The following is a 23,974-nucleotide window of genomic DNA, read 5'->3' as shown; positions in this document are numbered from 1 at the left end:
CTATGGTGGTCTGCTTGAAACATGTTGGTATTACAGACTCGGTCAGGGAGAGGTTTAAAATGTCAGTGAAGACACTTGACAGTTGGTAAATGCATTTGTGTACACGTCCTGGTAATCCGTCTGGCCCAGCGTCGTCGTGAATGTTGACCTGTTTAAAGGTTTTGTTCACATTGGCTACCGAGAGCGTTATCACACAGTCATCCAGAACAGCTGGTGCTCTAGTGCATGCTTTGTGTACACATCCTGGTAATCCTTCTGGCCCAGCATCAGCATCTTTGTGAATGTTGACCTGTTTAAAGGTTTTGTTCACATTGGCTACAGAGAGTGTTATCACACATTCATCCAGAACAGCTGGTGCTCTAGTGCATGATTCAGTGTTGCTTGCCTGGAAGGCTGGTAGGCTTGTGGTAGACTGGGCAGCTCACATCTGGATTTCTAGTTTTCAAGCCCTGCCACATCTGACGAGTGTTGGAGCCGGTGTAATAGGATTCAATCTTAATCCTGTATTGATGCTTTGCTTGTTTGATGGTTCGTCTGAGGGCATAGCGGGATTGCTTATAAGCGTCCGGATCAGTCTCCCGCTACTTGAAAGCGGCAGCTCTTTAGCTCGATGCAGATTTTGCCTGTAATTTTGCCTGTAATCCATGGCTTCTGGTTGGTAAAACAGATTTAAGTTTGCCTGCATTAAACTCCACGGCCTCTAGGAATGCCACTTCTGGTTGAGCATTTGCTTCTTTGCTTAGGGCCTTATAGAGTTGGTTGAGAGTGCCAGCTTCGTTCTGTGTGGTAAATAGATGGCTACGAATAATATAGATGAGAACTCACTTGGTAGATAGTGTGCTCTACAGCTGGTCATAAGGTACTCTACCTCAGGCGAGCAATACCTTGAGACTCCTTTAATATTAGACATTGCGCACCAGCTGTTATTGACAAATAGACACCCCCCCTCGTCTTACCAGAGGTAGCGTCTCTGTTCTGTCGGTGCATGGAAAATCCTGCTAGCGCCATATTGTCCATTTCGTTGTTTAGCCACGTCTCAGTGAAACATAGGACGTTGCAGTTTTTGATGTCCCATTGGTAGGATAATCTTAATCTTAGGTCATCAATTCTATTTTCCAATGGTTGCACGTTAGCAAGAAGAACGGATGGCAGTGGGAGTTTACTCGCTCGCCTATGAATTCTCAGAAGGCTGCTCGATCTGCGGCCCCTTTTCCTGCATCTTTTCTTCATGCAGGAGGCATGGATCTGTGCCTGTTTCAGTGAAAGCACGATATCCTTCGCGTCGGAATTGAAAAAGGAAAAAGTTTCTTCCAGTCCGCAGTGATTAATCCCTGTTCTCATGTCCAGAAGTTGTTTTCGGTCATAAGAGACGGTAGCAGCAGCATTATGTACACAGTAAGTTGTTTTTTTAAGTTACACAAAATGCAAAATAACAAAATAACAAAATAGCACAATTGGTTGATAGAAGGTAATCGTCAGCCATGTTCTTCGGCACCATATCCATTAGTTTGGACATGGACTCTACAAGGTATATGCTGGCCTATGTCGACTTCAATGCTTCCCACAGTTGTGTGAGGTTGGTTAGATGTCCTTTGGGTGGTGGACCATTCTTGATACACACGGGAAACTGTTGAGCGTGAAAAACTCGCACAGCGTTGCAGTTCCTGACACACTCAAATATTTTGTCTTGCCCATTCACCCTCTGAATGGAATACATAAACAATCCACGTTTGAATTGTCTCAAGGCTTAAAAATACTTATTTAACCTGTCTCATCCCCTTCATCTATGGTGATTGAATTTGATTTCACAAGTGACATCAATAAGGGATCATAGATTCACATGTTCAGTCCATGTCATGGAAAGAGCAGGTGTTCCTAATATTTGTACAATCAGTGTACTGTACATATACCTCACATGTGACCAGCAATTAGCCTATTCAAATGTTTATCTGACTCCATAAAGATTATTTAGCAATATGCAAGGGACTAAAGTTGAGTTACAGTAATAGGAAATCAAGAAATGTCTGAGAAAGGAATTGTAAATACAAGTGTATTTAATTACATAGTAAAACATATTAAATCACATACAAGGCATGAAGCTTAAGTTACAAAGCATGAAACAGTATTACAAGGCATTATTCTAGGCATGATCAGAGAGGGATAGAGAGACAAAGAAACCATAGCTTGAGCCATGGCCTATAGCTCATAGGAGAGGAAGAGAGAGTGTAGGTATACCACCAGTGCAGGTTTTATATTTTATTTTTATTTAACCTTTATTTAACTAGGCAAGTCACCAGTGCTGGTCAGATAGAGACAATGAATCTAAGACCATTTATAACATTTTATTTGAACCATACCCGGCTGAAAAATACAAAAACCTAGACATACAAACATAGAATGCCCAACCTGACCAAACAAAAATAGAAACAGAATCCCCCCCCCCAAAAGGTGCGGACTCCGGCCGCAAAACCTGAACCTATAGGGGGAGGTCTGAGTGGGCATTACTCCATGGTGGCAGCTCTGGTGAGGGACGTGGACCCCGCTCCACTTCTGGCTCGACTCACTTCGGTAATGCATGTAGAGCAGGAACCCTCACCGCCGACCGCCACTGAACTGATGGTCGTGTCTGGAGTGAGTGGCGCCTCTGGATTGAAGGGCGACTCTGGCAGCTCCGGACAGGCCACGCACGGTGTCTCCAGTGTGCGCTCATAGCCTGGAGTGCTATATGCCAGCCCCCCGCAAGTGTCATGCGAGAGTGGGCATCCAGCCAGGGTGGTATGTGCCAGCTCAGTGCGATTGGTCTCCGGTGCGCCGTTTCGGTCCAGGGTATCCTGCGCCGGCTCTGCGTACTGTATCTCCGGGGTGTTAGGAGGGTTCAGTTCGCCTGTGCTCCGCCCATGCCGGGCGAATGTGGGCATTGGAGGGCGACTCTGGCAGCTCCGGACAGGTGGGCGACTCTGGCAGCTCCGGACAGGAGGGTGACTCTGGCAGCTCCGGACAGGAGGGCGACTCTGGCAGCTCCGGACAGGAGGGCGACTCTGGCAGCTCCGGACAGGTGGGCGACTCTGGCAGCTCCGGACAGGTGGGCGACTCTGGCAGCTCCGGACAGGTGGGCGACTCTGGCAGCTCCGGACAGGAGGGCGACTCTGGCAGCTCCGGACAGGAGAGCGACTCAGGCAGCTCCGGACAGGAGGGCGACCCTTGAGAGATACGGAGACGGAGAGACAGCCTGGTGCGTGGGGCTGCCACAGGGCCCACCAGGCTGGGGGGACCTGCCAGAGGCCTGGTGCGTGGAGGAGACACCGGATGAACCGGGCTGTGGGGGAGCACTGGAGCTCTGGTGCGCAGTCTTGGAACCACTCCTCCAGGCTGGATGACCACTTTAGCCCGGCCCCTCCAGAGTGCAGGCACAGGTCGAACCGGGCTGTGGGGGAGCACTGGAGATCTGGGGCATACCAATCGCACCTCTCCCTTAGGCTCAATGCCCACATTCGCCCGGCATGGGCGGAGCACAGGCGAACTGAACCCTCCTAACACCCCGGAGATACAGTACGCAGAGCCGGCGCAGGATACCCTGGACCGAAACGGCGCACCAGAGACCAAATAGCACTGAGCTGGCACATACCACCCTGGCTGGATGCCCACTCTCGCATGACACTTGCGGGGGGCTGGTATATAGCACTCCAGGCTATGAGCGCACACTGGAGACACTGTGCGCTGCTTCGCATAACACGGTGCCTGACCAGTACCACGCTACCTCCGGTAAGCACAGGGAGTTGGCTCAGGTCTCTTGCCTGGCTCCGCCAATCTCCCCGTGAGCACCCCCCAAAAAATGTTGGTGGCTACCTCTCGTGCCTGTTGCGCTGCCTTACCTCATATCGCCTCCACTCAGCTTTTGCTGCCTCCAGTTCTTCTTTGGGGCGGCGATATTCCCCAGCCTGTCTCCAGGGTCCCTTGTCGTCCAATATCTCCTCCCATGTCCATAAATCCAACACTCTCTGCTCCCGATTACCCCGCTGCTTGGTCTGTTTGTGGTGGGTATTTCTGTAACGGCTTTCATCGGAAGAAGAGGAATCGTCAGACCAAAATGCAGCGGGATATGTATTCATCTTTAATATAAGGAACTGAACACTGAATACAAAAATAACAAAAAGAAAATCCGAAACAGTCCTGCAAGGTGAAACAAACACTAAACAGAAATACAACTACCCAAAACTAAAAGTGGAAAAACAGGCTACCTAAGTATGATTCCCAATCAGAGACAACGATAGACAGCTGTCCCTGATTGCGAACCATACCCGGCCGAAACATAGAAATACAAAAACCTAGACATACAAACATAGAATGCCCACCCAAATCACACCCTGACCAAACCAAAATAGAAACATACAAAGCAATCTACGGTCAGGGCGTGACAAATAAAAATATTCTAAAACATGCATCCTGTTTGCGACAAGGCACTAAAGTAATACTAGAACAAATCTGGCAAAGCAATTCACTTTTTTTCCTGAATTTCCTGAATGTTCCTGAATGTTTGGGCCAAATCCAATACAACACATTACTCAGGTGCCACTTTGCATCATGTTATGGGTATGTTACGGGTACAGTATGTTAAGGGTATGCCTGTAATCGTTAAAGATTGGGGAGTTTTTCAGGAATAAAAAGAAACGGAAAGGAGCTAAGCACAGGCAAAATCCTAGAGAAAAACCTAGTTCAGTCTACATTCCACCAGACACTTTCAGCAGGACAATAACCTTTAACAAGGTCTGATTCCCAGTGGCCAAGTTACAGTTTTGACTTCAATCTACTTGTAAATCTATGGCAAGACCTGAAAATGGTAAACTAGAAATTAACAACAAACAATTTGACAGAGCTTGAAGAATTTTGGAAAGCTCTTAGGGACTTACCCAGAAAGACTAAGAGCTGTAATCACTGCCAGGTGCTTCTACTAAAGGTGCTTCTACTAAATATTGACTCAGGGGTGTGAATACTTATGTAAATTAGACAATTCTTTATTTAATTTTCAATACATTTGCTAAAATGTCCAAAAACATGTTTTCACTTTGTCGTTATGGCATATTGTGTGTAGATGGGTGCGAAAAACAATTCATTGAATCCATTTGGAATTCAGGCTGTAACACAACAACATGTGAAATAAGTCAAGTTGTATGAGTACTTTCTGAAGTCACTGTACTGCCTGAGCAATTCATGATGCTTTTTAAATCGTTTGATCTTTACACTCTCTGATTCTGTCTTTGATGCTTCTATCTCAGAGAGTCAACAGACTGAGACCACAATGCAGTTTAATATTAACCTCTGACACTGTGTAGAAAAAAAATACATTCTCAGATATGCGATGACGCCCCAACATTTCCTTCATCCTCGAGTGAAATCAGGTCAAGTTAGGGGCCTACTGTTTCATATCTAAATTTGGCTTGACTTGACGCTGAGTGACTATCAATGTTCCCTCCCTACTCCTCTGTTGTCTGCCAATTTGTAATGGAACACAAGACAAATCTCAACGCAACTCAATCACAGAATGCCTTTGATTTCTTTAACATTATTTAACAAAGTTATTATATTTTTCAAAAAGTGGCAAGGATATGCACAGTCAGCAAATATCATGTGACGTGACTACTTCTGTGTGTGCAAAAGCCTGTCAATAGCCAAGCTCTGTCCTCTGTCAAAAGTTTAAGACTGTATTTAATTGCCACTACCATGCCAACTATTGTACATGTGACATCCTTGACGAGTATATTGTGCCTAAAAAGAACCGGGTACAATACAGCACCTATCCCCTTATTAGGCAATGTTATACAGTACACTGTACCTGGTTTAAGTTTCAGAGATAACTCGGCACAAGTTATGTCTGAATGGAGCAGAAGGCTTCCAAATACACCACAGACACACATAGACACTTCCCTGGTTATATCCTGATGCCGATTAACAACACTTTATTTATATTCACAAATAGTTCCCATAGAGATGTTTGGAAATCTTTGCTGTGATGTGAAATGACACATAGTTATAAGGGGTTATAATAGGAAGTGTCGCACATTCCAATGCTGCTATGTGGGTGTGGGACAATAAGACAGTAACAAAATAAACTTAGCATGGTCAGCCAAGCCAGTCGTCAGTCCCTTCAGTCCCTGTCCACCCACCACCTCTCACCCACATAATGATTTAAGAGGGGTCCTTTCTCCTGTCCAGAAGCTGTCCCATGAGGCTTGATTTCCCCTCCATGCTGCTGCTCACGCCCTCACGCCCTACCCCCTCCCTCCCTTGCCACCCTATGCTGTCATCTGTTTCAGTTACATGAATAAGAGGTGCCTGTAACACATGCAGGGCAAAGCATTCAGCCCCAGTCCCTCAGCCCCAGAGGAGTGTATGTGTGTGTGTGGGGGTGGGTGGGTGGTGGGGGTGGTGGGGGGGGGGTGGAAGTGGGAAATGGAAATTTACAGTCCCGAGTCAGTATCTGGATAGTTGGTCCGCGGCTATGAGGCAGTGCCCAATCTCCACATAGGATTTAATTGTCTTTATCTGAGGGGCGGGCCTCGCTGTCAACTCCACTTCTTGTGAGCTGTGTTGGCATAAAGGCATTCAGTACAGAGGAATGTAGACAGCTGAGAGAGAAGCACACTACACATAGCCACACTATGAAGGAAATGTAAGTCCTTGGAATTACTCAACTGGATTTAGAAAATAGCCTTATCTTAATATTTATGTCAAGTGATTATTAAGGTGTTTTGTTGGATGCTTTTTGTTTCAACTGAATAAGCAATTTCATGTAAGTACTTCAAAACCCTTGAATTAATATAATTGAAATGTCTTTGTTGATGTTTGTGAGTGTGAAGATAGGAAAGACTATGGATTGCATTCTGTTCTTTATGTCTGTTTACCTTTTTACAGGATCTTTCTATGTGTTTGACTGTCTATCAGAGGCTAAGTTGGACATGTTTCTAATGCTGTGTTTACAGATAATGACAGTTTAGTGTTTTTAGAAGGGTTTGAGAATATCTGGTCAAGGGTTTCTGGGTGGGCCACTTGGCCATTCCAAGGACGGTTTGCCTTAAGTCTTACCCAACGGCAGACAGCATCCCAGCACCCAGCAGGTGAAAGCACAGAGAGAGAGAGAGAGAGAGAGAGAGAGAGAGAGAGAGAGAGAGAGAGAGAGAGAGAGAGAGAGAGAGAGAGAGAGAGAGAGAGAGAGAGAGAGAGAGAGAGAGAGAGAGAGAGAGAGAGAGAGAGAGAGAGAGAGAGGCAGGGATAGAGAGAGGAAGATAAATAGAGTGGGCGATAGCTGATCCAGTTATGTAATGAGGTTTGCGAGTGGACGGCGGTTCAAGTTGACTTGTCATGTATAACAGAGACAGAGAGAACCTAGAATATTACAGTGCAGAATGAGTCCTGAGCGATGCAGAGGAAAATAAGAGTAGATGGATTGAGTAATGAGGGGTTGTGTTGTTGTAGCTCTAGCATCTTTTTAATAATTGAACAAAATAACAAGCAGTTATTTTACACTGCAAGACAAGTTCCATTTTTTGTTAGACTCCAAAACAGAAGCACATAGTGGTCATTGGTCAATGTTTGCAGCTTTGCATTGCATTTTCATAATGCGGTATTTGTCTGTGAATAACTACAAAGTGTGTTGAGTAGTTTTCCATCTTAAAAGTATCTCTGTTCTGTTTCTCACTCTGCCTGTACAGTTGCTACATGATGTTCCTGTATGGAGTGTTAGTCATGTGACATGGTGAATGAAGATACCTTTTTGAAGATTTATAGCTGCCTTTCAACTGAGAGTAGTTTGGATAGATTGTTCTTTAAACTGGTAATATGTATTGTCCAACTATAAATCAACTTTGAATAATACTGTCACTTTCAGTGGCTAAAAGAGAAACATTTACTCATTGGAGAATAATTTGTTCTCCAGCTGTTCTTCTGTGAATCTTTCGGAAACCCAGCACATAGTCGACCGACTCGTAGGCTTTTGTTAGCAACGCAATCCCCGATAACAGATTTCCATTGGAGACAGCAAGAGTAAAGGGGAAGCCTTTGATGTTTCTGTTTCTGCCAACTGCATTTCAGTGTGGGACAGCCTCAAAAGGAGAGGAAACCTTACTCCGGTACACCAGTACATCAGCCTCACGATTAATCATAGCAGCTTTCTTCCTTCTTCCTGTTTATTCATTATATTCCAGCAGTAAATTGTACTATATTCCATCAATTTGTGTCTTTCTTACCTTCTGCCCTGCCATGGGTTGGGTGTTTTACAGCCCTTTGGCACAGGCAGGGAAACGGCATACCTAAGACGCTAATGACAAATCTTGTCTTTCTTGGAAAGGATGTTTACAATATAAACATTCAGGGAACTTAAGCTGTGGGATCTTCCTGGAACCAAGCCAAGCTTTCGGGAAACACGGGGATATCTTCTTCTGTAAATGTGGACTACATTAGTCCAACTGCTCTAAATATTAGGCAAATGATTTGAATGTGATTCGGGATATTTATCCATCAGGAGTTCGTCAGTGTTATTGAAGATGTTTTTTTATTATTTGTTATGCTCGGTCTGAAAGGCATACAGTATATCATGTTCAAAACATTCCCTTAAAGTATAAAAAATAATACATAATCAAGATGTTATTAAATATGTTATATTATGTGCATAGAAATTATGGTTGTACAGTAATAACTTTTCGCAAGTGAGTAATGCCATCAAGAAAAATTATTTTACCATAAGTTATCTAGTCCAACCCAGAGGGATTTTCAATGAAGATTGAGCACAATATCCAAAGTGAAGTAATTTAAAGAGGACTGTGCTGAGGAAGTAGCCATACAGTAACTCCTGTTGCAGTTCTTATAGCTGAATAGCTGTATCACACCATGGCTGGCTATACAGCACGTGAGACACCCTTATCATGCTAATGCTCTGTCCTATAGCGTTATCCGGCTCAAGTCTCTCCCTCTCTCTCTCCCCCTTCTTGCCCTCTTCCTGTTCATCTCGCTCTCGCTTTCTCTTTCTCTTGGTGACACTTTTGCAAAAAAAAATATCTTTCTCCTCTCTTTTTCCTTCTCCTTGTCCTCTCTGCTCTCTACCTCTATATAATGGCACAGAAAGAGAAGCTACAAAGTCTGAAAGATTTCCACAAGGACACACTGAAGCCTTCGCCGGGGAAGAGCCCAGGCACTCGACCGGAGGATGAGGCAGAGGGCAAGCCCATCCAGAGGGAGAAGTGGGCCAGCAAGTTAGACTTTATCTTGTCCGTGGCCGGAGGCTTTGTCGGATTAGGGAACGTGTGGCGCTTCCCGTACCTCTGCTATAAGAATGGTGGAGGTAGGCATTCAAATGAACATGGACCCTTTCTCCATAGAAACCGTTCTTAAAATGTGCGGGGTCAATCAAGTTAAATATTCAACTCGAGGACTGCAATTACAGGATTTTGATTTGTGAAATGGCTGTGGGTAGGCACATACTGTAGACCCTGTAGATTAACTGTCTCTCTTTCTCTCCTCCACCCAGGTGCGTTTCTCATCCCCTACACCATCTTCCTGTTTGGTGGAGGCCTGCCGGTGTTCTTCCTGGAGGTGGCTCTGGGCCAGTATACCTCTGAGGGAGGCATCACCTGCTGGGAAAAACTCTGCCCCATCTTCACGGGTGAGTCACCACACTTCCTATTGTCCCAATACCATTCTCCCATATTGCCCATAGACCAGTCATCATTGGGGAAAGTAGGCAGGGAAAGGACACGGTGTAAGCCTTCTTGGGCATGGTGTGATGTACCGTCAGAGACGGAGAGAGGAATTAGTGAAGAGCCTAAACACTGTAGAGTTTCCATTAGCATTGCTTAGGCTGGGCCTGCTCTGTGCCAAGCCTACTCCGTGCCTGCTTAGTGATGTAGCCCTTGATCGAGCCTTGAGGTTCTTCACATCCTGCTTTAAAAAAACTAAATCCAGTGACAATACCCAGCCTGTGGTTGGTATTGTTGTTCTGACTGCTCTTGCATAACTCATTAACGGCATCCAGCAGCACTGATTGTGTTGTCTGTCTATGGGTTGCTAGACTCAGTGTACAGACATTGTGTTCTACTGAGGTGTCCCTCGCTGGGTTCCAATAGGTAATTGGACCACACTTACTTCATTCACTCTGTGATGTGTAAAATACATTATTCAGAATAGCATGAGGAGTAGCCTAGTCCCAAATCTGGATGTCCCTCAGCCAATTTCTCTATGCTTTTGTCTTCATGAGGATTTGACAGAAGCACATAAACCTACTGATCTGGGACCAGGCTAATTTAGGATTGCCTAATTTACATTAGAGACTGGACGTCGTCAAACACAAAACATTGAGACTGGCCTATTTTTGGCAGGTACAGTGCCTTGTGAAAGTATTCGGCCCCTTTGAACTTTGCGACCTTTTGCCACATTTCAGGCTTCAAACATAAAGATATAAAACTGTATTTTTTTGTGAAGAATCAACAACAAGTGGGACACAATCATGAAGTGGAACGACATTTATTGGATATTTCAAACTTTTTTAACAAATCAAAAACTGAAAAATTGGGCGTGCAAAATTATTCAGCCCCCTTAAGTTAATACTTTGTAGCGCCACCTTTTGCTGCGATGACAGCTGTAAGTCGCTTGGGGTATGTCTCTATCAGTTTTGCACATCGAGAGACTGAAATTTTTTCCCATTCCTCCTTGTAAAACAGCTCGAGCTCAGTGAGGTTGGATGGAGAGCATTTGTGAACAGCAGTTTTCAGTTCTTTCCACAGATTCTCGATTGGATTCAGGTCTGGACTTTGACTTGGCCATTCTAACACCTGGATATGTTTATTTTTGAACCATTTTTTGATCAGTCTTCTCCTTGTATGAGCTGAAAGTTTAGAGGGACGGCCAGGTCTTGGTTGATTTGCAGTGGTCTGATACTCCTTCCATTTCAATATTATCGCTTGCACAGTGCTCCTTGGGATGTTTAAAGCTTGGGAAATCTTTTTGTATCCAAATCCAGCTTTAAACTTCTTCACAACAGTATCTCGGACCTGCCTGGTGTGTTCCTTGTTCTTCATGATGCTCTCTGCGCTTTTAATGGACCTCTGAGACTATCACAGTGCAGGTGCATTTATACGGAGACTTGATTACACACAGGTGGATTGTATTTTTCATCATTAGTCATTTAGGTCAACATTGGATCATTCAGAGATCCTCACTGAACTTCTGGAGAGAGTTTGCTGCACTGAAAGTAAAGGGGCTGAATAATTTTGCACGCCCAATTTTTCAGTTTTTGATTTGTTAAAAAAGTTTGAAATATCCAATAAATCTCGTTCCACTTCTTGATTGTGTCCCACTTGTTGTTGATTCTTCACAAAAAAATACAGTTTTATATCTTTATGTTTGAAGCCTGAAATGTGGCAAAAGGTCGCAAAGTTCAAGGGGGCCGAATACTTTCGCAAGGCACTGTAAATACATACATACATATTTTCATCCTTGGGTGTGTAAGGGAATGCTGAGTTCTGTGTTACCATTGAGCGGAGAAGTGTGAGCGCTCCGTAAATGACCTATCGATGGGATCTGTGTAGGTCTGATGAACAGACATTAGCATGATGTTGTTATTGCAGTCCTGGTGTCAAGTTGTGGCCCTAAAATGTATCTCCTTATCAGTCAGGGTCCTGCCATAGATTTTCACTGTAATATACTATAGGAAGACCAGTTCTATCATGCAGACCAGTAAGTAGTGAGACAGCTGAACATAACAAAGCAGCAATAGACCCCCTTCAGATGTTTTAACACTCTAGTGAAGGCTCCCAGCCATGAGCTGCTATTCCATGAAGCCGGGAGCGACTGGTAGAAAGAGACAGCTGAAGACAAGGGCTGGGAGTGCAGCCGATCTTTAGCAGCTGTTTATGAGCTTGAATAATCAAGGAGTGCCGAGGCAGCTGCCTGTCTGACTGGCAGGGTGTGTGACTGGCACAAACATGCACGTGTGCGCACGCACACACACTCACAAGTCCGCACACGCTCACACACAGACTACAGAGAGACAGACGCCCACCGGTGGCCTATAGGTGGCTTCCACTCTCCCTCTTAGTAATTTCTTTACACAATCAGAAGGCCTGCCTCACCCACCACACACACAACCATGGATTCATTTGTCTAACAGTTTGTCTGTGGAATGTGGGGGCTGAGAAGGGAGGAAAGGGGGAAGAGGCGGGAGAGAGGGGGTTACCGGAGGTGACACCAGTCTAATAATAGTTCAGAGGAGTGGAAGAGTACAGGGGATTTCAGTATCTAGGTGGGGACCAATGTCATATCTAAAAATAACATACAAACACTAAGGTCATTATAACTGTAGTTAGTACACTCAAGCCAGGGAAACATCCTCTCTTTGAAATAGGAGTGAGCTGAGTTGTGAACCATCTGAGTCAGTAGATTTGTTTCCATTGGTTATATATAAATCTCCTCAAAAGGCACTAGGTCAGTGTTCACTGAAGTGCTTAAGCTCCAATGTTGGCTCTACATTTTGTCGTTTACAAGGGGATTCAGTGTCACATACTGTAGCCCCTATGACATTGTTTTGCTAGGGATTACATGTTTTATCTTCTCTGTAGGTATTGGCTACGCCTCCATTGTGATCGTCTCTCTCCTGAACATCTACTACATAGTGATTCTAGCCTGGGGACTCTACTACCTATTTCAGTGCTTTCAGCCGGAGCTGCCATGGGCCAAGTGCAATCAGCCATGGAACACAGCCCGGTGTGTGGAAGACACATTCCGCAAGAACAAGACCCTGATGCTTGCTGCCAACATCACCAACTTCACCTCCCCCGTCACTGAGTTCTGGGAGTGAGTACTCACTGTCCAACAGTTGGAATAACTCTGTTCTGACACACACACAGACAAACACACACAGAGAAAAGCAGAAAAGCCTACACACAAGCATGCACAAATCAATACACACACATGCAACCACGCACACACGCACACACGCACATAAACACACACACATTCTGTCCACATATACAAGGTCAAAAACAAACTCAAATTAAACAGACAACATGAACACTACAGATACTGTACCTCTTCCTTGTTTGCTGTGAACATATGTTTGGATTGGCTACATTTCCAGAGCAGAAAGCACACTGAACTTTAAAAAACTACCCGCTTATTCATCAGGTTCATTCTATCTAAATTGGATCTTTCATTGCACTATATTTGGATCAATGGGTATTATCGTTTTCCTTTCCTTTAAAAAGTACTGGCAAATATGTGTCCTTTTGGGGAGACACAATCACTTAACTTCAAATCCCAGTTCACTGTAAAATAATGCTTACTTACATTTGGTCAACACAAAATCCAACAGCATAGATCATATCTACTTTCTACCACATCCATGGGCCAGACACTGATGAGGTAGAATATCCCACAGAAATATAACACATAGAATGAAAATAACACACTGTCATCTCTTAATATTCTCTCAGGGCACAGCACATTCAGGCCCAGGAGGAGCTAGAGCAGAGGGGGGTTTGTGAAAACTTAACCTCACCAGATACATTATTTCTCCACCATCATATCGTCTGTCTATTTGCTTTTCACTGCTATGATATTACCTCTGTTGGCATGAAACCTTCGTCAGGACCCACAGGAATTATGAGATGTCACACTTGCCCTACTTAAAAACTTCTTCATGCACCCATCCCGTTAGCGGGATCATTTTCGTCAACATCCACTGAATTGCAGAGCGCCAAATTCAAATTAAATAACTTTTACTAAAAATATTTAATTTTCATGAAATCACAAGTACAATATAGCAAAACACAGTTTAGCTTGTTGTTAATCCACCTGGCATGTCAGATTTAAAAAAGCTTTTCGGCAAAAGCATACCAAGCGTTTATGTAAGGACATCTCTCTCAGCAGACAAAACATTACAAACAGCTAGCAGCCAAGTAGATTGGTCACTAAAGTCAGAAAAGCAATAAAATGAATCTTGATGATCTTCGGATGTTTGCACTCACGAGACGCACAGTTACACAATAAATGTTCCTTTTGTTCCATAAATATTATATTTATATCTAAAACAGCTCCATTTGGTTGGCGCGTTATGTTCAGAAATCCACAGGCTCGAGCGGTCACAACCGGGCAGACGGAAATCCCAAATAGTATCCGTAAAGTTCGTAGAAACATGTCAAACGTTTTTTATAATCAATCCTCAGGTTGTTTTTACAATATACAGTGGGGCAAAAAAGTATTTAGTCAGCAACCAATTGTGCAAGTTCTCCCACTTAAAAAGATGAGAGAGGCCTGTAATTTTCATCATAGGTACACTTCAACTATGACAGACAAAATGAAGGGGAAAAAATCCAGAAAATCACATTGTAGGATTTTTAATGAATTTATTTGCAAATTATGGTGGAAAATAAGTATTTGATCACCTACAAACAAGCAAGATTTCTGGCTCTTGCAGACCTGTAACTTCCTCTTTAAGAGGCTCCTTTGTCCTCCACTCGTTACCTGTATTAATGGCACCTGTTTGAACTTGTTATCAGTATAAAAGACACCTGTCCACAACCTCAAACAATCACACTCCAAACTCCACTATGGCCAAGACCAAAGAGCTGACAAAGGACACCAGAAACAAAATTGTAGACCTGCACCAGGCTGGGAAGACTGAATCTGCAATAGGTAAGCAGCTTGGTTTGAAGAAATCAACTGTGGGAGCAATTATTAGGAAATGGAAGACATACAAGACCACTGATAATCTCCCTCGATCTGGGGCTCCACGCAAGATCTCAACCCGTGGGGTCAAAATGATCACAAGAACGGTGAGCAAAAATCCCAGAACCACACGGGTGGACCTAGTGAATGACCTGCAGAGAGCTGGGACCAAAGTAACAAAGCCTACCATCAGTAACACACTACGCCGCCAGGGACTCAAATCCTGCAGTGCCAGACGTGTCCCCTGCTTAAGCCAGTACATGTCCAGGCCCATCTGAAGTTTGCTAGAGAGCATTTGTATAATCCAGAAGAAGATTGGGAGAATGTCATATGGTCAGATGAAACCAAAATATAACGTTTTGGTAAAAACTCAACTCGTCATGTTTGGAGGACAAAGAATGCTGAGTTGCATCCAAAGAACACCATACCTACTGTGAAGCATGTTTGTCTGCAAAGGGACCAGGACGACTGATCCGTGTAAAGGAAAGAATGAATGGGGCCATGTATCGTGAGATTTTGAGTGAAAACCTCCTTCCATCAGCAAGGATATTGAAATTGAAACCTGGCTGGATCTTTCAGCATGACAATGATCCCAAACACACCGCCCGGGCAACGAAGGAGTGGCTTCGTAAGAAGCATTTCAAGGTCCTTGAGTGGCCTAGCCAGTCTCCAGATCTCAACCCCATAGAAAATCTTTGGAGGGAATTGAAAGTCCGTGTTGCCCAGCAACAGCCCCAAAACATCACTGCTCTAGAGGAGATCTGCATGAATGAATGGGCCAAAATACCAGCAACAGTGTGTGAAACCCTTTTGAAGACTTACAGAAAACGTTTGACCTCTGTCATTGCCAACAGAGGGTATATAACAAAGTATTGAGATAAACTTTTGCTATTGACCAAATACTTATTTTCCACCATCATTTGCAAATAAATTCATTAAAAATCCTACAATGTGATTTTCTGGATTTTTTTTCTCATTTTGTCTGTCATAGTTGTAGTGTACTATGATGAAAATTACAGGCCTCTCTCATCTTTTTAATTGGGAGAACTTGCACAATTGGTGGCTGACGAAATACTTTTTTGCCCCACTGTATAATCGATAATATTTCAACCGGACGATAGCTTCTTCAATAGGAGAGAGAGAGAAAATGTCTGCTCCACTCTGTTGTGCATGCAAAACGCTGCTGGCACCCAGCCATCCAATGGCGCGATGTGATCTTTAATTTTTTTAAATAAATGTGATCTAGCTAATTTTTTAAAATAAAAACATGAAACTATGTCTAAAGACTGTTCACAACATGTGGAATCCATAGGAAAAGGAATCTGGTTGATATCCCTTTAAATGGAGCGAAGGCAGGCAATGGAACCGAGAGCTTTCAGGAAAAACAGCACTTCCGAGTTGGATTTTCCTCAGGTTTTCGCCTGCAACATCAGTTCTGGTATACTCACAGACAATATTTTGACAGTTTTGGAAACTTTAGAGTGTTTTCTATCCTAATCGGACAATTATATGCATATTCTAGCTTCTGGGCCTGAGAAATAGGCAGTTTCATTTGGGTACTCAACAGGTTAAAAAATAAAAAATGTAGAGCGAGAAACTGTACTATACTGTACTGTACCATGCAGGGGTCTACATAGACTTCCAGTTCCATCAGAGCCTCTCCCCAAAGACCGTAATCGACCTGTATCCTGTCTGTTCCCTCCCTCCTAAGACGCAACGTGCTGAGCATCTCTTCTGGGATCGATGACATCGGCCCCCTAAAGTGGGACCTAGCCCTGTGTCTCCTGGCAGTATGGATTGTCTGCTTTTTCTGCATCTGGAAGGGAGTCAAGTCCACTGGGAAGGTTTGTAAAAGATTGCTGTGGTTGTTATCAGACTTGTTTGCAGTCTCTAAAAAGGTACGGTAGAGTAATGTTTTCCATGATATCCAATTGGTAGTTACAATCTTGTCTCATTGCTGCAACTCCCAAGCGGACTCAGGAGAGGCAAAGGTCAAGAGCCATGCATCTTCCGAAACATGACCTGCCAAGCAACACTATAGACATACAGCCAGCTCCACCAATGGGTCCGAGGAAACACAGTCCAACTAACATCAGCTTGCAGGCACCTGGCCCACCACAAGGAGTTGCTAGAGCACAATGAGCCAAGGAAATCCCCATGGCCAAACCCTTCCATAACCCGTACGACAATTGGGCCAATTGTGCACCGCCCTATGGGGCTCCCGGTCACAGCCAGCTGTGACACAGCTTGAGATCAAACCCAAGGCAGTAGTGGCACCTCTGTGCTGCGATGCAGTGCCTTAGACCACTGTGCAACTTGGGAGGCCCAGGTGCTGGCTGTTTTCTGCTGTAGCCAACTTGTTGATGTCACTTTGTTGATGATATCAGAAACAGTCTGATACCCAGGCATGCTAGTCTGCTTTATTACCACTGTGATTTGTTGAGAGATCTATTTGACAAATTCTTACAGAAATACCCCATTTGTGGTTTCAGCTCCTTACTTAAACATAACACAGAATTAGCCCCTTTCATTATGTTAAACCGCTGCATATCCAGCATACACTACTGTACAGTGTATTTCCATGCACTCACTTCAGCCGCCCACCCCAACTGAAAATATCCTCACACAATGCAATCTACAGTCAACTTTCTTTGTGGAGTTGTGTTCTTCTGTATATTCCATGCTCCCCTTTCCTATGTGTTTATCAAAAAAACTATTCAAAGCAAGAAACATTCCATTCTGTAAAATGGCCGACTACGCCACCTATTAAAATTCCATGATGAAACCTTGGCTTCAGCTGATGGGCCATCTCTGGAGCCCCCACAGCAGCCATACGCAATAGGCATCCGGACCCAGAATAGTAGAATGCAAAAGCTGCAATTTAGACATTTGGATGTGCGTCAGCAGTTTCCCTTTTATTATGTCAGTCATTGCAGACCTTAGAGAGCTATATATGACAGTTCATCAACTGGCCCATGTCAACTAAAGTTTTGTTTTAGCCCATTGATTCTGTTAAGAATGGCAAAATGTGTAGAATTGCAGGAAATGGGTTTCAGAACTGCCAAATTGTCTTTCCACCCCAAGGCAAAGTGTGTGTGTGTGGGGGGGGGGCAGTGAACAGTTTGTGTCAATGACAGTGCTTGTGCCCATAGAAATACATGTGGTACAGCTTGCTGAGGGGGTGGGGGGATGTTGCATGGGTTGCGAGGTGGGGTTTGTTACTACACTCATTATTACAATATCAATCAGGATTTTAGCCACCTAGGACATTTGTGTGACCAGACCTTCTCAAGTAGTATTTGAGTACCCCTCCATAATTTATTTTTAACATCAAATTTGCATTTCACATATCAGAAAACACCTCGCGAAAAACTCACTTTATAATGTTATTTCCTCACTTGTGAAAAGATTGAAAAGATGTTTCATCAGAAATGTTTCCACCGGTGGAATTAGGGTGACCACATCTACAAAGCCCAAATGCGGGACAAGGGAACGATTTTGCAGGACTTTTGCGGAGTAGTGGACAGGATAATTTTTGAGTGGACAGGTTAATGGATTACGTTCAAATGGCGACATAGTTCTGCTGAATGAAGGTTACTGCCCCCCAATGAGTCCCACCGCGAAGCTGGCGCAATTTGGACTAACCCCTTTCAAACATTGTGTTTTGACATACAGACACCTGGGTTGTACCATTGGATTAGTCTATTTCTTCTGAATCAGTGTGATTAACAGGGGATGAGATAGAGTGGTGTTTGTGAAACAAGTGTGGACCCTGAAAGGTCCCAGGGGCCAGGTCTTATTACAAATATTTCTGTAGTATCCAAATGGTTTGAGCTATCTATGAAAATCAGAGACTGTCACAAACCAGCACATAAAAACACTGTATAGCCAAAAACATGGTTAAAACTATAATTTTCACATCATGGATGGTCAGTCCTTGCATATATAGCATAGTTTATGGATTTTGTATTTCTCCAGCCCCATCCCTCAGCTTTTCACTGAAACTGTGGCGGGGGAAACACATTGTTAATGTTTCAGTTAAGAATTTGGTGGAGTTCTCTAAGTGAGCGAACTTCTGAAGTGAAGAACAAAATTATTAGTATTGAAATCAAAAATGATTTTGAAAGCAAAACATAAACCCAAAAGTATTGACAGCAAAACAAAATATTGCAAAGAAATAATTTGCAAAGAAATTCATTGTAAATGGATGCAACAAAAAAAATGTCTTCAGTGATTAAAAAAAAATATAACATAATTAAATAAAACACATCACTCTTTTCTGTTACCTTGGCCTTTGCTTTGGCTGCCTTTTTTCCAGTTGCAACTTTTTGGCCCATTCCAGCAACATAGCACCCTGCATCCTACTGCTGGTTTGCCTTTGAAGCTAAGCAGGGTCAATACTGGTTGGTCCCTGGATGGGAGACCAGAGATAGCTGGGAATGGTGAAAAGAAACATGAGGAAAAAGAAATGTCACAAAAAATGTAATGAGGGGAAACTGTGTGAAAAATGTACATTAGCAACTTCACACATGTCTGAAAACCATGTCTGACTGTGAAAATCCTATAAACCACATGTGTATTTTTGTTGTTGTAAAGGCTGCACTATGGAGTGTGTAGAAGTTACCCCTAAACTAACCACAGACTGAGGATCAGATATCACCTTTCATCACCTGATTGATGGGGGATAGTAGATCTGTAGTTGGGGGCAACGTCTACCTAAAGCATCTTCTCCAAGATCCATTCCATTACGGAACCTTTACATCAGCGGATGGAACTATCTCTGTCCCATTGCATCATGGAACCTTGACATCAGCTAATATGTCTCTACCTGTCTTTATCTGTTTTTTTCTAGGTGGTGTATATCACAGCAACTTTCCCTTTTGTCATGCTTATCGTGCTGCTGGTGCGTGGAGTGACTCTGCCAGGGGCATCCGAAGGGATCAAATTCTATCTCTACCCCAACATGACCCGCCTACAGGACCCAGAGGTAGGAGCCAGAACCCAGAATCCTAATTCCCACCCCTCTACCCATCTTTACTGTCTCCGTACAGTCCCCTCCGCCTACCCCTAATGACCTTATCCCACATCAATGCATATCTGTTTACGTACACGTCCATCAAGGGCCTCTTACTGATATCTCTACATCGCAAAGTCATCTAGACTGCGTAAAAGGAACCAGTCCACAGCCTTTGTTAGGTCTTAAGTCTGGTTGAGTTATTAGTGGTGCTATAATTGAGAGAACATGTGTTCACAATGCAAGACCCGCTAGAACTCGCCAATCATCCAGGTTTATGGCATAATTCAATTAGCTCCCTCCTCTGGATTGACGTGACTAACTATGCCTGTCAGACCTGAAAAGTTCAATGACAATCATTTTGCAACTTCATGTGCTTTTGGGATGTTTTTTATTACATTCTCGGCGCCAAAAGCTAAGTTACTTTTGTTGGAAAAATTAGATTTGCAGCATGGCATCCCACGTGTTCTTTTTGATTTCCGATGTTATAACAATAGGCTGTTCAGTTTTGAAGTAAATGTTCCTTTTTATTCCCCAAAATTGTATTTGCGATCGCAACATGTTTAATCAAGTAGCTATTTGTCTTAGACTTAGAAGCTTAGTTAGTTTTGCATTCAATTAAACAGAGTAAGTAATAATAAAATGCTTTATCACATTAAATGTCAAATCTCATCACATTAGGTTAATCTAACCCAATTATGTCCCAGCAAAGATGAAAAAGGTTGCCAACCAAGTGACCAGAAGTGTATGATGAATGGTGAACTGAACAGACTGGCGTCATGTTGTTGCTGTTGCCGCCTCAGGTGTGGATTGACGCGGGAACCCAGATATTCTTCTCTTACGCCATCTGTCTGGGGGCTATGACGTCACTGGGGAGCTACAACAAGTACAAATACAACTGCTACAGGTGAGTTTCGTTGTCATGGGGATGGGGGACGGCTGTAGTAGTAGTGAGATCAACTCGTGCCAAAGGCGGTTGGTTAAGAAAAAAAATGGGAACTTCGGTTCCGTCTGTGTAAATTAACATCCTCCATGACATATGTGTGACATAGGGACTGTTTGCTGCTGGGAGGCCTGAACAGCGGTACCAGTTTTGTGTCTGGCTTCGCAATATTTTCCGTCCTGGGCTTCATGGCACAAGAGCAAGGGGTGGACATTGCCGATGTGGCAGAGTCAGGTACGAGGGTCAAAGGTCAACAGTGAACATAGCAGTGATGTTGGGCACTGCTGAAACGGCAATGAACGACAATGCTGAAATGTAGAGGTATCGGCAATTGCATACTCCTTGAATAAAGGCCTGAAAGAAAGAGACGTGTTGCTTTTTATATGATGTGTTTTCCACAGTGAATTTGGCCCTGGTTGAGTGTTGTGCCGTGTGTCTGAGCTACTGCTGAACCATGGAAAGCTGGGTTAAATAAAGAGCCACTCTAATCAACCATACTTATAATCACAGCTGTACTCTACCATCCACAGCCACCTCGGCTCAAAGGCACCAGGTGGGCCAATGTTCCACTCTAGGGTTTAAAATCTATTTATGATATTAGTGTTCAAATTTTTTTTAAATCATGCCATTCTATATAATTACATTTTATACGATGTAATGATATAGAATGGCACAATTTAAAAAAAGAAAGATCAATATTATCAATAGATGTGGCAAGTGTGGCAAGTGTGAATTCATTGAATTAAGACATTGTCTAGAGGAGTTGTTGTAATGTGCAGTAAGCCAAAATTAGACAATCTTGGGCATTCTGGTCCAATAAAATTGGTAATTGTTATAATTTGTGTTATAATGACCAGTGCTCACCACCAGTGAAATAGTTGTTGAAAACAAATGTGCTAAGTATTGTAACGTAACTGTATGTTAAGTACTTTACTGTAATGAGCTGTGGATCCCTGGACTCTAGCTAGCCCAGCATGATATTATATTCCACGTGGATTTCGAAGGAGATGCATCTTCTTTAAGCATGCCCGCTCTGTTCAGTTCAGTGTTGCTAAACAACAACCTGGTTTAGAGAGAACCTGTTTCCATGTACTGCTCCTTTAATTATTGTGGATAGAGGAGTTTATTGTACTGTGACTGTTATAGCTATGTTTATGTCAATTGGAATGAAAGAAAATAAATGGTAGATCAATGTTTTTTTAAATGCTATAATGCATGCATATTTATTGGAAAAGTATTGAAAAATAACTTAGAGAATAGGTCACATTTGCAAAAATGTTACACTAAATGTAAATTGTTGTTGATAACAGTAAATAATAATTTAACGAATCTGTGCAAAAGTTCATTATGTTATTCTGCCTGAATGGATTTGGCAAGATTTAATGATAGTTTATTGAGTTGAGTTTTCTGTCATTTTGTATATGTTCAAGTGCCCTTGAAATCCTGTTGAATTAGCTTTTGAGCAAACCTCTACCTGCTTTGACAATATTTGTTTAGCTTGTAAACTAATGCAGGATGCTAGAGTCACACACAGCATATGATCAGTAGCAGATACCTAATGGATAGTTCCTCCACCTACCAATCCAGTCCTTACATAAGACAAACATAAAGCATACAGAAAGGTTTATCACTTAGTCTCTTCCAGTACTGTAAATGTAACATTACTATTTGAATGTGTTTAGTTTAACGTTTTTACCGCCCTCATACCGTCCAAGCTCAAATTAGATGGGTTGGTTCATTCTCTTCTCCGTCTCTCCCCCCTGCCCTCTCTTCACACCTCTAGGTCCTGGCCTGGCCTTCATTGCTTACCCTAAGGCTGTGTCCATGATGCCCATGCCCACGTTCTGGGCCATCCTATTCTTCATCATGCTTCTGCTACTAGGCCTCGACAGTCAGGTCAGTGCTAAAGCAATAACTAGTATACATTTCTATTGGTAACACAGTACTTGGTACATGTCTCTAGTTTCAATGACCTTGTAACAATATATATCAACACTGTACTTACACTATGTAGTTAGTGTATCTACACTATGCCTATGTAGTTACAATGTAAATATGTAGGTAGTAGGAACACATACAGTAGTGTAAAGTATACTGAACAAAAATATAAAGGCAACAAGCAACAATTTCAAAGATTTTACTGAGTTACAGTTCTTAAAGGGAAAACAGTTGAGAATTCTGGATATTACAGTGAACTTATAATAAGATACAAAATCCAGAAAAGAAAAGCAACCCAGAGTGGAAAACAGTTCAAAACATGTCAAAACAGTTGTTACATCTTAAAGGCTTGAACATAAATAGTAAATTGTTTTTGTAGAAGATTGTGAACCAGTAATAAATACATTTCTGGGAATAATTGAATAGATAGAACCAAACAGTTTAGTCTCATAGCTTTCTCTTGGGGTGTCCATTGCAGCCCAGACTCCCGAGGTGTTGACTAAGACGAACGGAGGCGAGGCCAGGGAGGCATCAGTGGGGTTCTCTCACTATCACATTTCCTGCTTTCAAGTGTAATTTTACTTTCTGCTAACTCGGTCCTCCTCGTGGCCAATGACATCTCAGCCAAACACCAAATACTTATGCTTCAAGTACAGTTATTTCCATTGGCAAGCAGATCAGTGGGAGTGGGCATAATTCTTGACCACACATTTTACGCAGATTAGTGGTGCTGAATACAGTATTGTTTCATGGCTCTTATGTGCATGCCATAGTTATGAGGAGAGGGCTTGTTAAAGGATGTGGAGAGAAAAATGCTGGAGAAAAAAATGCTTAACTAAATAACAAGGTTTACTCCAGATACATTTCCACAACAACAACAGCACTGTCCATAAATTATTCAGCCAATGGCATTATAACTGGATCAGCCCGAAATGGAAAGGGTTTCCGTGAAGAATAGATAGATAGAGAGATAGATAGAGAGTGAGACTGTTGTTTTGCATGAAATAGCCAATTGGCTGGCCCAGCCAGTGTTCCCAAGAGGAGCCTTGTATAAAATGTCTCATTATTGCACAACAGAGACAGCAGTGATTCTTGAGTGGAATCAGTGATTTCAGGAAAAAGAAGTCCATGTATGGAGGCAGACTTTGCCTTTTTATTCAACTTTCAACAGACCACTGAGAAGTGAAATTGGTCCCACATTTCAGGCATTCTTCCATATTTGGAACCTGTGTACATGCTCATACAGTATGTGCTCGATTGACAGTTTATTAGGTACACCCATCTAGTACCGGGTTGGACTCCACTTTGCCTACAGAACAGAGAACAGCCTGAATTCTTCAGGGCATGGAAACGTTGCTCAATTGGTGTCA

General features: G+C 43.0%; 1 protein-coding gene across 3 annotated transcripts in view; it reads left to right on the top strand.

Moving 5' to 3' along the window:
• The first annotated feature begins 6,503 nt into the window (after window positions 1-6,503).
• The window catches only part of LOC135504683 (sodium- and chloride-dependent taurine transporter-like), a 25,903-nt gene continuing 8,432 nt past the window's right edge, over window positions 6,504-23,974 (top strand). The window contains exons 1-9 of one of the 3 annotated variants that reach the window (XM_064923467.1): window positions 6,504-6,667; window positions 9,102-9,331; window positions 9,518-9,652; window positions 12,603-12,837; window positions 16,421-16,553; window positions 19,562-19,696; window positions 20,527-20,630; window positions 20,776-20,900; window positions 22,450-22,562. In XM_064923467.1, the coding sequence (XP_064779539.1) occupies window positions 6,657-6,667; window positions 9,102-9,331; window positions 9,518-9,652; window positions 12,603-12,837; window positions 16,421-16,553; window positions 19,562-19,696; window positions 20,527-20,630; window positions 20,776-20,900; window positions 22,450-22,562 (1,221 nt within the window). In that variant the 5' untranslated portion in view covers window positions 6,504-6,656. Of the gene's footprint in view, window positions 6,788-9,101; window positions 9,332-9,517; window positions 9,653-12,602; window positions 12,838-16,420; window positions 16,554-19,561; window positions 19,697-20,526; window positions 20,631-20,775; window positions 20,901-22,449; window positions 22,563-23,974 lie in introns of those variants that run through there. The other 2 variants (XM_064923468.1, XM_064923469.1) reach the window with 2 other exon arrangements.

The sequence above is a fragment of the Oncorhynchus masou genome, chromosome 18 (genome assembly GCF_036934945.1).
Source record: "Oncorhynchus masou masou isolate Uvic2021 chromosome 18, UVic_Omas_1.1, whole genome shotgun sequence".
Lineage (NCBI taxonomy): Eukaryota > Metazoa > Chordata > Actinopteri > Salmoniformes > Salmonidae > Oncorhynchus > Oncorhynchus masou.
Note: the sequence above shows the minus strand (reverse complement) of the source record. Positions and strands in the feature narration are given on the sequence as shown.